Below are 14,740 nucleotides of genomic sequence, written 5' to 3' on the forward strand. Positions count from 1 at the left end.
TGGACCCATTGGACCCATTGGGGCCATTGGGACCATTGGGGCCATTGGGACCATTGGGACCATTGGGGCCATTGGGACCATTGGGGCCATTGGGACCATTGGGGCATTAAACTTATTGGACCTATTGTTTGAATTTTCTCATCTACCAAACCATATATTTCACTCGTATATTACTTATAGTGTTCAATACATCCAAATACAGCAGTTTGGGGCTTTTTTTTCATAAAGCAAGTGATGATCTAACAATCGCTCAGACTGCCCCCTACGGGGAGATTGTTTTTTTTTTTAGATGTTTAACACAACATCATTCATACACTGATGGGAGGAGCCACCTGCCGACCAGGACTAACTAACATTCACACACACCGTAAGCACAGCTTGTGTTGTGTCGGCTGTTTGACGCTGAAGTCAGTGAGGTGAGTGTGTGGAGTCTCATGCTCTGTAATCCGTCTCCATTCGTCCTCCTGGAGCTGTAGGAGGACCTTAAGGAGCACGAGACTCTAAACCCATTCTTTAACTACTTCTTATTGTTTTATAGTTTTAAAATGGTTATTTCCAGTCCTGAAATGTCCTTGAACAAAACAAAACCCCAAAAGTGTAGTAAAAGTCCCATAAATGTATTCATGACATTCATTTACACCGAGTTTGAAATAATAAATCTGCGTTTAAAAAAAAGAGGCTCAAAATATAAGCAGGCATACATACAGGCATCTATATAAATGTTTCTTCTTTTAATCAAACTATTGTCTCTCATTCATTTAAGGTTTACTGTATGCTTTGAATCCTCATTGTTAGTTTAAATACTACCTTTTATTACTTTTTACTGTTTACGTACAGATTTCACACAATGTTTGCTCATGGACATTTGGTTAAAAGTCATGGAAATTTGGTTGTAAGTTATGGTGAAGTGAAAATGAAGAATTTTATTTTTATTTTTTATTTTTAGTTTGGTCTCTAAAGTAAAAGACAACGTCCTCAAATCTCTTGTTTGTGAGTCGTTAGTGTAGTAGTGATAATAATGAGAATAAGTTTAAAACTTTAAGATGTATTATGAGAAATATATATATATATATAGAGAGAGAAAGAGAGAGAGAGAGAGAGAGAGAGAGAGAGAGAGAGAGAGAGAGAGAGAGAGAGAGATCAGGACTCACGCATTGCAGTAGGGCTTCTTGTCGTAGCCTTTGTAGTTCTTCATGTTCAGGGTCATCTTGCAAACTTCGCAGTGGAAACATCCTTTATGCCAGTTCTGGACACAAAACACACACAAACACACGTCAATATTAGATTTGATGGGTCAGCTTCAGAAAAAAACAATATGGCGACGGCCAAAAAACAAGATGGCGACAGCCCAAAACCAAGATGGCTGCACCCACTTCCTGTATACGGTATTGACTTCCTGCTGCAGCAGCACAGGTTCTTGGTATCACATGACAACATCTTAACCGCACAACCCGCCCGTCAATCAAACAGCATGGGCGGGACTGTCCGCCTTGCACCTCCTGAGTGTTTAGGACTAAATATAAATACAGTGGGAGTCCAGAATATTAAAATGTGGCCGACTGCGGAGCCAGTTTGCTGCCAAGCGTTTGCTCGTTCAATTTACAGTTCAGATCTCCCTCCATCTGTCCTGCGTTAGGATTATTCAAATCCTCCGAGAGGGAATCGCCTCTACATTATGTGTTTGGGTTGTTAATATGCTCATTCGTCTTCTATATTCATCCCGTGCTGGTATTCCTGCTGCTATCGACGTATTATGTCTGTCGATAATAATCATAATAATAATAATCAACAACTGTCTGTCTACCAGAGAGCACTGGCGAGTTTGTTTTTCGTGTGTTCGACTCCTCTGGTTGTGTAGAAGTCTGTGTTAAAGCTGCGTTCTCTCTCCTGACCACCAGGAGGCGACTCCTCTGGTTGTATAGAAGTCTGTGTTAAAGCTGCATTCTCTCTCCTGACCACCAGGAGGTGACTCCTCTGGTTGTATAGAAGTCTGTGTTAAAGCTGCATTCTCTATCTTGACCACCAGGAGGGCGACTCTTCTGGTTGTATAGATGTCTATGCTTCATGTGTTAAAGCTTTCTCTCTATGCAAACTCTGTAACCAACCTCCTCCTCCTCCTCCTCTTCCTCCTCTTTACTCACTACTTCACGTCAGCTTTACGAAACAACTGAAGCTGGATTTGTTTTTTACAAACGTGATCTTGTGTGGGTTTTGTGTGCGTTCGCTGTCACTTTGTGTCTTTTGTCATCAGCTATGTTTCACGCGCTGTCGTGTCACCTGATGCCTCGGAGGACAGAAGACCGCCGAAGATAAATTAATAATGCATCACCATTATGCAACTGACTATCACAGAGGGGTTGCCATGCAAACATGAAGAGCAACACTGGCTTCTCATGCACTATATATATATATATATATATATATATATATATATATATATATATATATATATATATATATATATATATATATATATATATTAATAAGAAAAGATGTGCAGACGGTGTTGAAGGAACTTGTCCTGAGGCTGCAATTAGAGATAAATTAATATTAAAGGAATATTTATAGTAATGAGATGTATAAAATGTGCTAAATGAACCATAAACGTCCACCTGAAGTGTCTGCTACAGTGTTACAGTAGTTTGGGGGGTTTAATAACTAAATAAAACAATATTATATGTTGTCTGTGATTGGCTATGAACATCCTTTAAATGGATCAGTTCATTATTATTTATAATAACACTTTATAATATATAACCTCTGTCTCAACTATAACACGCCATACTGTTAGTTTGGTTGGCTACATCTTTGCACTATTGTTTTGTTACTTAATTTAATGTAATAGTATTCTATTTGTTTAATATATTGTAATTGTTTGTTATATTCTATCCTATTTTGTGTATGTATTGTACATTTTTCTTAATATTCTATCCTATGTTTTGTATATATTGTGCATTTTGTGAATGTTATTGCTTTACCTGCATGTATAGATGCTGCTGTATCTATCTAATGATGTTTACCTGCTGCACTGCTTCACGTTTCTTCCCCTGCATGTTTTTATTCCTCACATATCTCGTGCACGAGCTGGAGCAGAAGTGATGAAGGCATGAAAGAGACTCACCTTGTCCAGGCAGCTGACTTTCTCCGTCGGGTAGACGATCTTCCCGCAGCGCGCGCACTGGGGGTTCATGTCCTCACCTGCAGATCCACGTGTCCCTGTATTGATGTCCGGAGCGCGGGGTCCCCGTCGAGTCACAAAAGCAGAATGTGTGTGTGTGTGCGTGTGTGTGTCTGTGTGTGTGTGTCTGTGTGTGTGTGTGTGTGTGTGCGTGTGTGTGTGTGTGTTTGGGGGAGAGACGCGGCGGTTCACGGCTCGCGGTCCGGCGCGGAGATGAAGCTGCGCTGATCAGTCCGGCGCGCGGAAAGCTAGCGGGAGTTAGAGCGAAGGAAACCGGAAGTTAGCGGAGGCAGAACCGGAAGTTGTATTTTGTTACCCTCGAAAAAAAATAAAATTAAAAATATAATAAAAACGTAGTGTTTGTTATTTTGTTCGGTGATCTTCTGAAATAAAAACGGATTAGTTTCTTCAGTCAAATAGATAATCCAAAAAAAAATGAAATCCTTAAAATAATTATTCAATCCAAAATGTTAAACATCTGATGCTTCCAGGTGAGTGGTAAAATATGTAAAAAGCTGAAGTATTAGAGCGGAATTGAACGGTTTCATTTTCCATACCGACAGCAAACTTCTGTGGATCACAAAAATACTGTAAAATAAAAGAAATATTTACGCATTAAGGCTTTATATATATATATATATATATATATATATATATATATATATATATATATATATATATATATATATATATATATATATATACATATATATAAAATAATACGTACAAAATAATAAATATATTTTACCTGCATATGAGACTCATGTGACATTTACTAGCAGGAAATTGACTTGAACCTTTTACAAGCGAACAGCTCCACCTGCTGGATGATGGAGGTCATAAATAACATCTTCAAATACAGTATTCAATAACTTTATTCATTTATACATAGAAACATTATTATGTACATACGATAAACAACATGAAATAGAACAGGTGAATTGTTAGCAGTGAGAAGAGTATTTAAGTATTTGTCTTTTAGCATAATTAATAGAAATTGTTCATTATTAAAGTTATTTTTATGTAGTTCAAGTATGAATACCACAATATAAAAATACTTAAACTATAGTACATAAGTGCTATTGTAGAAGTAAATATTATCAATAAAATAACCAAATGATGATTCAGTATTACAAATGAATGTTTTTCTTTTTAAACAGTAATATCCCTCAACAATCTCCTCCCTGCTCACAAAAACAAATGATGAATAAATAATAAGAATAGTAAGAATAATTGAATGACATACATAGAAGTAGACAACAGAATATTGTAAGCGTTTAACTGTGTTTCTGTATATAACTCATTTAATTCTCCTCAGCAAACCTTTAAGTTAAAACATATATAATATATACTTTATTTAAAACGTCAAAAATACAGGAAATATTTGTATTCATAATTTTCCAATATTCAATAACAAATAACTCTTCAATAATCAATAAAACAAAGACACTTTGTTTTGTCAAAAAACTAAATGTCTTTCTTATCATACGGGTCAGTTCGTTTGTGACCGTGTTTAAAAGCCTGAATGTCATGACGTCATTCTCCTTCTGTATTTTACCCCCCAACCAAACAGTACTCTGTAATATAACTGAGTAATTATTAACATCTGCCGGACAATTCATGTACAACTTCCAGATGTGCTACTTCATGTGTCCACCACTGATTTAATGCTTTATTCTTTTTGTTCTACCGGGTAATGGGATCAGTTTCTTCTTTTAACGAATCTGAATGTTTTAATGGGTTTGTATCAATCAGATCAAACTCAAAGTACAGACAGAGAGGGAGGCGGGGTCAAAAGGCATTTGATTAACAAAACAATAAACGGAAATATCCCCATGACACACCGTGATGACGAAAGAAACTTGCGTGGCGTGGCGCAGAGAACCGGAGGAGAACTCGACTGACTGTTTTCATTTGGATCCACTGAAGTCCTCAAAGTCATGAACTGTGAGTAAAACGAAAGAAGGAGTTGTAGTTTAAGGTTTGTTAGGGCAGAGACTTCCTACAGAGTGACCTTAGTCCGGTAAAGTCGGAAAGAGATTCACAGATTCTGACTTGTCGGATCAATAACTCTTTCTCTAAATAGTGTTATAACACAAACGACACCTCTCTGTAATCATAGTGATGCGGACAACAAGCTACAACCTTCATTTTACAAAAACGGGCCGTTCTCCGAGCTGGACAAATAACACTGGTCTCTATGAGCAGACGGCTGTGTGACGAGTGCGCGAAGGGACCGTCTGCAAAGTGCAATGCGCAAAATACATACGACCAAAATATTCAATAACTTCACTAGTATGAATCGTAGCATTACCAAACTAATTTTATACATAGGTGGACTCCCCCTTGTTGTACTACAGTTGTTATTTTTGGAGAAATGTAAATTTTAAAGATTCTTTTATTAATTATTATTAATATTTTTTGCAAATCATGTTCAATAGCTTCACTGTAGTAGGTCCAAATTAACTTATGACAACACTGTGTACTGTCTCACATCACTAATGTTTTATATTAAAATCTACGGATATGCGTCGCTATCATCATAACGACATAATGCCCTGTGCAGCACGCATTCATCCAGATAAAACCCTACTGCGAACTCATTGTGTTACGATACGTTGAATAACTACACACAGGAGTATGTGTCTCTTGTAACGTTACGCACACACAGGAGTGAGCGTGTCTCTTGTAACATTACGATGGAGCGCTTTACTGCAGCATTCCTTTAGGATTTACGACAGCATTACCATCTGAACTACGCCATCTGGGAGCGATTTAAAGTGCAGCACCTGTGAGGCCCCGCCCACTGCAAAACATATTATATATAGATATTATTGTCTGCATGATGTGTAGTGGGCACCAATGTGAAATTGTGTTTTAAAAATGTAAAACAACTTAAACTGGATTTATAATTATCTGTTTTATTTTAGGAGCGGATGAAAAACACAGTGGCCAACGTGAGGAAGAGAGTTTACAGAGTTTCTGTTTGAGATCAAGTTAGGAAGAAAAAAGAAAGATGGAAGAAGAAAAGGGGAAACATTTCTGTCCTTTGTATGATGTGGATTGCCAAAACGTTGATGATGCTGACCCTCTGCAGCAAGACCAAGACGTCATTCATCTTGCAAGTGGACTTCTGGTTGAGCCAGAAATTGAGCTTGACACTGAGCACAGTGCTCAAGGAAGAATGAAGACACCTGATCCTCCACATATACTGGTAGAGACACATCCTCCATTGACATTTCTTAACCAAACTGAAGAAGATGATTACGATTTTAAACAAGGTTTCAGTGTTAACACAAGTCCGGAAAAAAAAGAAACGATGGACTGCTCTGAGCGCATGAAGTCATCACACGAGGACACTGACCCTCTGCAACAAAACAAAAGCCCAGAGGCTCTTCAGTTACCCTCCTGTAACACAGCAGAAAACATAAAAACAGACCGGAAACTGACCAAACTAGAAAGTGAGCCTGACACTGAGCTAAGTGCTCGAGGAGAAATGAAGACTGGAGGAAAACGCTTTTCTAAAATGTCTATAAGACATTTTAGAAAAGCAAAAGAACGAAGAGGAGAAGAACAAAGAGAAGAAGAACGAAGAGAAAACGAACTAAGAGAAAAAGACTTACTTTTTTTCTCTCAACCTTGGAACCTGAGGTCACACACAGGTCAGAGCCTCATCGATTATAGCAGTCCTGTCATTTCCAAGCAGTCTGCCTTCTCTCAGGCCATCAACCCTTCTGATGCAGGCCTCAGCACAGCGAACCAATCACAGGCCTACACTGACCTGAAAACTCAGAAATACTTTATGAATCCATTTATAAAATATTCTCCACATTTACCGGTAGAGATCCCACATTCTCCATTGGTATTTCGTGAGCAAACTAAAGAAGATGATTTATTGAGTTTCAGTTTGCCTGTCACTGTGCAAAGTGCTCAAGGACGAATGAAGACACCTGTTGCTGTCGGACAAACAAGCTCCTCAAACAACGAGACAACACTGGAAAAATATCTCAGAGCAAAAGAACTAAGAGAAAAATATCTCAGAGAAAAAGAACTAAGAGAAAAATATCTCAGAGAAAAAGAACTAAGAGAAAAAGACCTAAGAGAAAAATATCTCAGAGCAAAAGAACTAAGAGAAAAAGACCTAAGAGAAAAATATCTCAGAGCAAAAGAACTAAGAGAAAAAGGCTGCCTTTCTCTCGCTCGACCTTGGTACCTCACAAGGTCACACAGAGGTCCTATCCTGACTCCTGTCATTTCCAAGCAGTCTGCCGTCTCTCAGGCCATCAACCCTTCTGATGCAGGCCTCAGCACAGAGAGCCAATCACAGGCCTACACTGACCTGAAAACTCTGACTCCATTTAGAGAAGATTCTAGACATTTTTTTCCACTATCACCACCAGGGATTACACATGTTCCTTTCAGATCAAATCAATCTTACGGACCATATCTTCCAGATACATGTGACTCCAGCTCTCCTTACTCTCCTGCTGGTCGCCCCTTCAGCTCTCAGTTCAGAGCACTTGTTGCTGGCCCTCCATATCCACAAGGCGGACTCATTGGCCCTCCATATCCACAAGGCGGACTCATTGGCCCTCCATATCCACAAGGCGGACTCATTGGCCCTCCATATCCACAAGGCGGACTCATTGGCCCTCCATATCCACAAGGCGGACTCATCCAGAACTCAACTGCCTGCGTCGGAGGAAGAGGAGCAAAAGATGCATTTCAGCTTTTGTCTGTGGAGTCTGAAAGTGAGCCCACAGGAGGCTGTGGTGCGGTAGTGGAAATGGACGCACCTGTTACAGCGTTAAACTACTCTGCCACCACCTCCACCCTGCAGGAACATGGTCACCTCCCACCTCCTTGGAGCAGGAGCGACTATAGCTGCCTGTCTCGCTCTTCCAGCTTGCCCTCGCTGAGTGAAATAACCTCCGTGGAGAACAAGACGCTCAGACGAGCTGAGAGCTCACCAGGCATGCTAAGAAGCAGCTTTGAGGACTTCAGGCCTGATGAAAACGATGAAACCTACACGTTCCAGTGCTCCTGCGCAGGGCTGTACCGGTGCAGCGTGACCGGCCTGCTGTTCCACATGGCCGGAGAAGGGGTCGTGGTTTACAGGACCGTCCCGTGGGCCCAGAGGCTCCTGGCCCGGTATCGCAAGAAGCCTGCAGGACCCCTGTTTGACATCAAATGCGAGCAGCAGTCGGTGCGCGGCCTTCACCTCCCGCACTGCGAGATCCGCTCCGCGGGGGGATGCGACCACCTCTCAGTCGCTCACGTGAAAGACGAGGGCGTCGAGTTCATCGGCCCTCACGCGATCACGGAAACTCACGTCGTCATAAACATCACCGGGTTTTCTGCTTTCGGTATCCTCAATGATGAAGACTCACCGCCCGTCCCGGTCCGAGCGCTGGTTCTGCTGTTCTACCGGCCACCGGCTGACCCCGATCCCCAGGCCTTCCTCAATGTGTTGCTGCGACCGAGGAACGTGGTGGTCCAGGACATCCTGCGCATCAGGAAGAAGTTATTTCCGGATCAGAGCTACATAGAGGTGCCCCCAAACTGTAAACTGACTCCGGAGCAGGAGTACACCCTGTCCACTCAACCCGAGGATGATCAGGTTCTGATTCAGCCAACAAAAGCTGAATTTGAGTGTGAAGACTATAGCAAGTCCATCAATCTGTCATTCCAGGTGATTTGGGAGACGACGCTGAACCACATTAGTCTACTGTTGAGAGACGCCAACAGCTCCAACCGCGTCTGGGAAAGACGGGTTTATCCTTCGTCCGCCCAAAGGTCCTGTCGGCCGAGCGCTCCAGACCTCCCTCTTCCCGAGAGGCTGTTGGTCATGCGGTGCCACTTCATTGAGAGGATCTCGGGACCGACGCTCAAGAGTCTGCTGGACAAACTGTTGGAGAGAACGGTGATCACCGACGACGAGAGGGAGTCGGCGGACGCGATCCCGAACAACAGGGACAAAGCTCGATTTGTGATCGACACCGTGAGGAAGAAAGGTGAAGCAGCCAGTTCAGAGATGATCGAGTTCCTCCGTGAGGCCGACCCATTCCTCTATGAACATCTGGGCTTGATCTGAAGCTGTCACAGTTCAGCTCCACACACTCCTCACTCTGTTTGTCAGCCACTCCCTTCACCTGTTCACTCACCTGCCTGATGTGAGGAGTCAGCAAGAGGGATTGTAGGAGCTATTTACTCATATTATAAGTTTATTTAGATTTAGTTGATGTATTATGATAGTTTTTTCCATGCTAGTTTACTTAGTCTTCTAGTTTATTAATTTGTTAATTGCTATGGGCACCCATTTATATAAAGGAGTAGACCAGTATAGGACCATGATGCACCTGGGCAGGCCTATGATTTTTTTACCAGCCAGCCAGCCAGTCAGTCAACAGCGACAACAACAGCCACGATGACAGGTCAGGACGGGGGAGGCAGCATGGGAGGTTATTTTGTTCCTTTGTTTGTTTGTTTGTTTAAGTTACAAGAAAACATCAGTAGAACTGGAACTCCTGCATGGACCCTGCATTATTTTGAGCTGCGTAATTTACACATACCTACGGTGCATCAGTGGCTTTTTGATTTTCGTTTATTTTTTATTCATATTCATTTTTCTTTTTATTTACTGAATAAAAAGTAACTGTTAAAGGGAACAGTTTAAGGCACACCCTACCCATTCCAAAATCCACAAATGTTTGATATTAAACAATGAGATAATTGAAGGATGCCGCTTGAAGTCAGTAGGGCGGAGACTACCTTCCCCTCGTGATAGTTAGAGCCAATCAGATTTGTAAATAATAAATGACGTCAAGATGTTTGAACTTTTTACATAAAAGCGTGAGGTTTTCCCTGTAAAGTGTGTGCTTCTCCCTCAGCCTGAGGTGCTACTGCAATATCAAGCGCCTGTGCTGTTGTGCCTGACAAATAAAACTACAGAACGAGAGAAGGTTGTTGACTGAATTCGTCCTCCGCCTGGGCTTTGGGTTGTCACTTGTTCTTCTGTGATGCCTGTCACCTGATTCTCAACGCTATGTATTTTATATTTTGTAGTTTTAATGCTATTATATTTCACTTTAATTTCATACGGTATGTATTGCTTTCTGTACAGTAGATTCAGGTGTCATTAAGTAGTATAATTCAAATTTTAAGGTGCTGCAGGTAAAATAATTGTTTTCATGTCGCTCCAAGATTTTAACCTGCGTGAAGTTTCTTTGTGTAACAAGAAATATCCACCACTTTGTTGGGGGGGGTTTCTTTTTAGCATCAACTTCATCATGAATCATCCATCTTTCCATCCATCTATCTGTCTGCATATATACACACTCACACATATATATAAATAAAATCTGACAAGCTGGCAGGAAAAGGATTTTCTTTATTAATTATTTTAAAACTCAGAGTTGAACAACTTAAATTTAGTGCAAGTGTCGGTATGAAACCAAAGCGCCATCAAACAGATTAATAACTTTCATCCAGTTATTTCTGAGAAGCAGAATGGAGTCACAGAAGCAGTGAAACTGAGCGATGGACCCCAGCCTCCAGCCTCAGTACATGGAGGGCTTCTCCTCTCCTTTGGGGTTGGTCACCTTCTCCAGGTTCTTGCTGATGATGTCGTAGAGCTCGGCCTGCAGGAAACGGGGAGAAAGCACGGTTTAATTCTTCTGCGACAGCGGGCCGGTGAACTCGTCTGACCGAGAGCCGTCTGACTTACGTAGAAGCCGCGAATGTCCAGAACAATGATTCTGATGTCCGAGTAGATGGACTGGTCCTTCTCGTGGACCAGCGAGCGGTAGTCCATCTGGAGGCGGAGAGAGACGAGGTAAAAAGGAGTTTACAAAGCATTTCATCAGAGCTTTAAAGACGGGGCAATGTGAAAGACCTGGACGCACATTTAGATTAAAACAGTGTTGACGTCTTTGTATCCTTAAGCATGCTAACCAGCTAACCCCGGGGTCAAACCAGCTAGCTCTGGGGTCAAATTAGCTAGCACCGGGCTCAAACCAGCTGAACCTGCTAGCCCTGAGGTCAAACCAGCTAAACCAGCTAGCCCCGGGGTCAAACCAGCTAGCTCCAGGGTCAAACCAGCTAGCCCTGGGGTCAAACCAGCTAAACTAGCTAGCCCTGGGGTCAAACCAACTAAACTAGCTAGCCCTGGGGTCAAACCAACTAAACTAGCTAGCCCTGGGGTCAAACCAGCTAGTCCCGGGGTCAAACCAGCTAGCCCCGGGGTCAAACCAGCTAAACCAGCTAGCCCTGGGGTCAAACCAGCTAGCCCCAGGGTCAAACCAGCTAAACCAGCTAGCCCTGGGGTCAAACCAGCTAGCCCCAGAGTCAAACCAGCTAAACCAGCTAGCCCCGGGGTCAAACCACCTACCCCCAGGGTCAAACCAGTTAAATCAGCTAGCCCTGAGGTCAAACCAGCTATCCATGAGGTAAAACCAGCTAAGCTAGCTAGCCCTAAGGTCAAACCAGCTAAACCAGCTAGCTCTGAGGTCAAACCAGCTAAGCTAGCTAGCCTCAGAGTCAAACCCCAGTGAAACGGTTAGAACCAGCAGTGGCTTAATCCCCATCTGGTGCGTATGGAGCTTTTTGGCTCAGAGGGAAGAGAGGTGTCACACACAGATGACACACCCTGAAGATTCCCTTCAGGAGAAGGACATCGGGAACACTCACCACGTGAGTCTCTTTGGAAGCTTTTCCAACAGCATCTCCCCTCTCGGAGAAGTACCTAAAGAATTCAACAGAAGAGGGCAAAAGTTAAGAAACGTACCCGTAAATCTGTGCGTGTGTGTGTGTGTGTGTGTGTGTGTGTGTGTGTATATATATACATACACACACATACACCGTAAAAAAATACTATTCTGCAAAAAAAAAAACAGCTGGTGAACTTGACACTAAATACTTTTATGTCCAACCCACTTGTTGATGTTGGTCTGAAAACCGTCAACTTTGGTCCTCACTGCAACGATCCTCTCCAAGATCTTCTCCTGCGGAGACAACAGAAATGATCATTTATTAATGAAGACCATAATACATTTTACATTCCACTGAACCGTGTTGACGAGCACGGGGAAGCGTACCTGGATGGCGACCCCGAAGTCGTTTCCGTCTTCTATTTTGGGGACGAGGTGCAGAATCCAGGAAGAGACCTTCAGGAGCGCAGCAGAGTTTAACTCAAACAGACAAGTTCAAAAGCATATTCATGAATTCAAACTAAATGAACACATGAACATAACACATTTACAGGACCTTTAGTACACTTACGGTGATGATGGGGTCTCCCTGAGAGCAATGATCTCCGGCTTCACCTGCTCCAGCAGTGCCATGATCTTATGATTGCCCTCGATGTAGCCGCACTTTGGAGCTGCAGTAGAGCAAGCAAGGAGAGACCATGTTGTTGTTGTTGTTGTTGTTGTTGTTATCAGTCGTGTTCATTGTGTGCAGGTACAAAGCAACATATTATTTACCTTTCTTCTTTTTCTTCTCATCTTCATTCTTATCCGTCTCCATTTCCTGTGAGATCAACATTAAATTATTTAATATCTTCATGCAGAAGTTTTCTGTAACGAGATTATATATATATATATATATATATATATATATATATATATATATATATATATATATATATATATATATATATACACACACACACACACATATATTCATGTCTTCATGTTCAACGGGACGTTTATAAATACAACATTAACATCAACACAACAGGGTTATTAAGATGTGACAGAGGACTCTGGTTAATGACCCAGAATGCAATGCGGCAGAACAGGTTCAGCTCTCTCAGACCAATGTGTCCTCGTTTAATGCGGTTTAGTACTTTCTGTTTCCTGCTGTGTGTTTTTATTGTCGGTCCAACCCTCGTTCTACTTGAAATCAGAGAAGAGCATGTATTATTATTTATCCTTCTCTAGGAGTTATACTTTATTATGATGTTCTGGTTCTTTTGCAGGAGGAAATCTTCTGTAAACTAGTTTTAATTAAATGTGTCTGGGAAGCAGGACGAGTCACCTGCAGCCAAACCAACACATTTGACCCGTTTGTTTGTTTGAACGTGCGCTCACCTCGTCCTCGGGGGAAGGGGGGTCCGGGATGGGGATGTCCAGCGGGGCCCTGAGGGAGGACGTGTCTGAGACACTGAAGGCAGCAGCCTGGAAACACACACACACACACACCACTCAGAGAACAGCTGGTGCATGAGGACGTATAGTTACACTCACACACACACACCTTCAGCAGAGCGTCCAGCTGCTGGATCCTCTTGGGGATGGAGCTGGAGAACAGAGTCTCTGCCTGCAAGACATTTAAACAGAGTTACAATGGGTATTCTGTCTGTGTGTGTGTGTGTGTGTGTGTGTGTGTGTGTGTGTGTGTATATATATATATATATATATATATATATATATATATATATATATATATATATATATATATATATCCTTATCTTAACTTATCTGAACTTATTTTATCATGTCTTAACTTATCTGAACTTATTTAACCTTGTCTTAACTTAACTTGTCTTAACTTATTTTATCTGGTCTTAACTTATCTGAACTTATTTAACCTTGTCTTAACTTAACTTGTCTTAACTTATTTTATCTGGTCTTGTCTTAACTTGTCTCATCTTGTCTCATCTTGTCTTGAGGAACACTCATGGTACGCACCTCATGGTTCAGGCTCTGGCGGAAGTGCTCCACCTGTTGGAAGAAACGGGAAAAGCAGTGAATGAATCAGTGAGTTTCAGCAGCGGACTCAAGAGGCGGTTGAGCTTTTCTCTGTACTTTCGCTTCCCTTACGGGGCTTTCCCGCACCACCGAGTCGCCCAAAGTCACACACTCTTATGAAAGCGCATTCGTGTGTCTCTTTATCTACTTTGTCCTCCGCAGGAGACTCACGTACCTTCCCTGCGTTCGCTCGGCTTATCTTCAGGCCGGACGTCTTGGACATGACTGCACAGACTCGGGAACGCAAACAACACGGAGAGAAGGAGAGACGTTTAGGTGCACGAGGCGGAGAGAAACTTATGTAGGGTTTATTTCCTCGTGCAGTTTGCTTTCTATTTCATTGTCTGCTGCAGTAGCGCCTCCCACTGTGTCCCTCCGCCCCTGAAAGTAGGACGTGTCCTGCACGTCCGCTGACGTGCGCTCAAGAGACGTGATAGCTTTATAAGTAAATGATTACATGAATAGATACGTAGATACATTCAAATAATATGTATTGTTATTATTATGACCATTATTGTTTAAAAATATGAGTATTATTGTTGTTTTTGTTAATAACACACAAATAAGTTCCACATTTCCACATGTGAAATAAAGGACATCAAATGTGTAACATTATATGTTTTATTAATAATTATTTCATTGTTATTATGGTCATTGTTGTTAAATTTAAAATATTTGTTATTGTATGTGTCCACAAGCCTCCACATAAAGCAGGATGGAGACAATAACAACATGTCTCATAACATGTATTTCATTTATTTTTTCATTTTATGAGAAAAACAACCACAATATTCTGTTGTGGCTTCAATAC

At 41.8% G+C, this 14,740-nt stretch overlaps 2 protein-coding genes and 1 long non-coding RNA gene across 4 annotated transcripts in view; 1 reads left to right on the plus strand and 2 right to left on the minus strand.

Moving 5' to 3' along the window:
• LOC137788545 (uncharacterized) overlaps window positions 1-3,410 on the minus strand; it is a 13,841-nt gene extending 10,431 nt beyond the window's left edge. For both annotated transcript variants that reach the window (XR_011077761.1, XR_011077762.1), the window contains exons 1-2: window positions 3,122-3,410; window positions 1,152-1,246 (exon numbers count right to left, since the gene is read on the minus strand). This is a non-coding gene — a long non-coding RNA (uncharacterized lncRNA). The remainder of the gene's footprint in view (window positions 1-1,151; window positions 1,247-3,121) is intronic.
• Window positions 3,411-7,964: 4,554 nt separating this feature from the next.
• On the plus strand, window positions 7,965-10,109 carry LOC137789095 (caspase recruitment domain-containing protein 8-like). Its single transcript, XM_068582348.1, has one exon. It carries the CDS (start codon window positions 7,965-7,967, stop codon window positions 9,270-9,272), a length of 1,308 nt encoding a protein of 435 aa, XP_068438449.1. The 3' UTR covers window positions 9,273-10,109.
• Window positions 10,110-10,548: 439 nt separating this feature from the next.
• psme2 (proteasome activator subunit 2) lies at window positions 10,549-14,296 on the minus strand. The gene is given in 11 exon segments (XM_068581397.1): window positions 10,549-10,818; window positions 10,905-10,991; window positions 11,867-11,921; window positions 12,113-12,180; window positions 12,274-12,342; window positions 12,430-12,557; window positions 12,661-12,706; window positions 13,270-13,356; window positions 13,436-13,498; window positions 13,870-13,902; window positions 14,105-14,296. Coding segments are annotated over 11 exon segments (765 nt in total). The 5' UTR covers window positions 14,153-14,296; the 3' UTR covers window positions 10,549-10,737.
• Window positions 14,297-14,740: the final 444 nt, after the last annotated feature.

Source organism: Clinocottus analis, unplaced genomic scaffold (genome assembly GCF_023055335.1).
Source record: "Clinocottus analis isolate CAN_PGR_092001 unplaced genomic scaffold, fCliAna1.0.p SCAF_18, whole genome shotgun sequence".
NCBI lineage: Eukaryota > Metazoa > Chordata > Actinopteri > Perciformes > Cottidae > Clinocottus > Clinocottus analis.

Bases quoted from the DNA above. Each gene is read 5' to 3' on its own strand.
- LOC137789095 (XM_068582348.1), top strand. From the start codon at position 7,965: ATGGACGCACCTGTTACAGCGTTAAACTACTCTGCCACCACCTCCACC.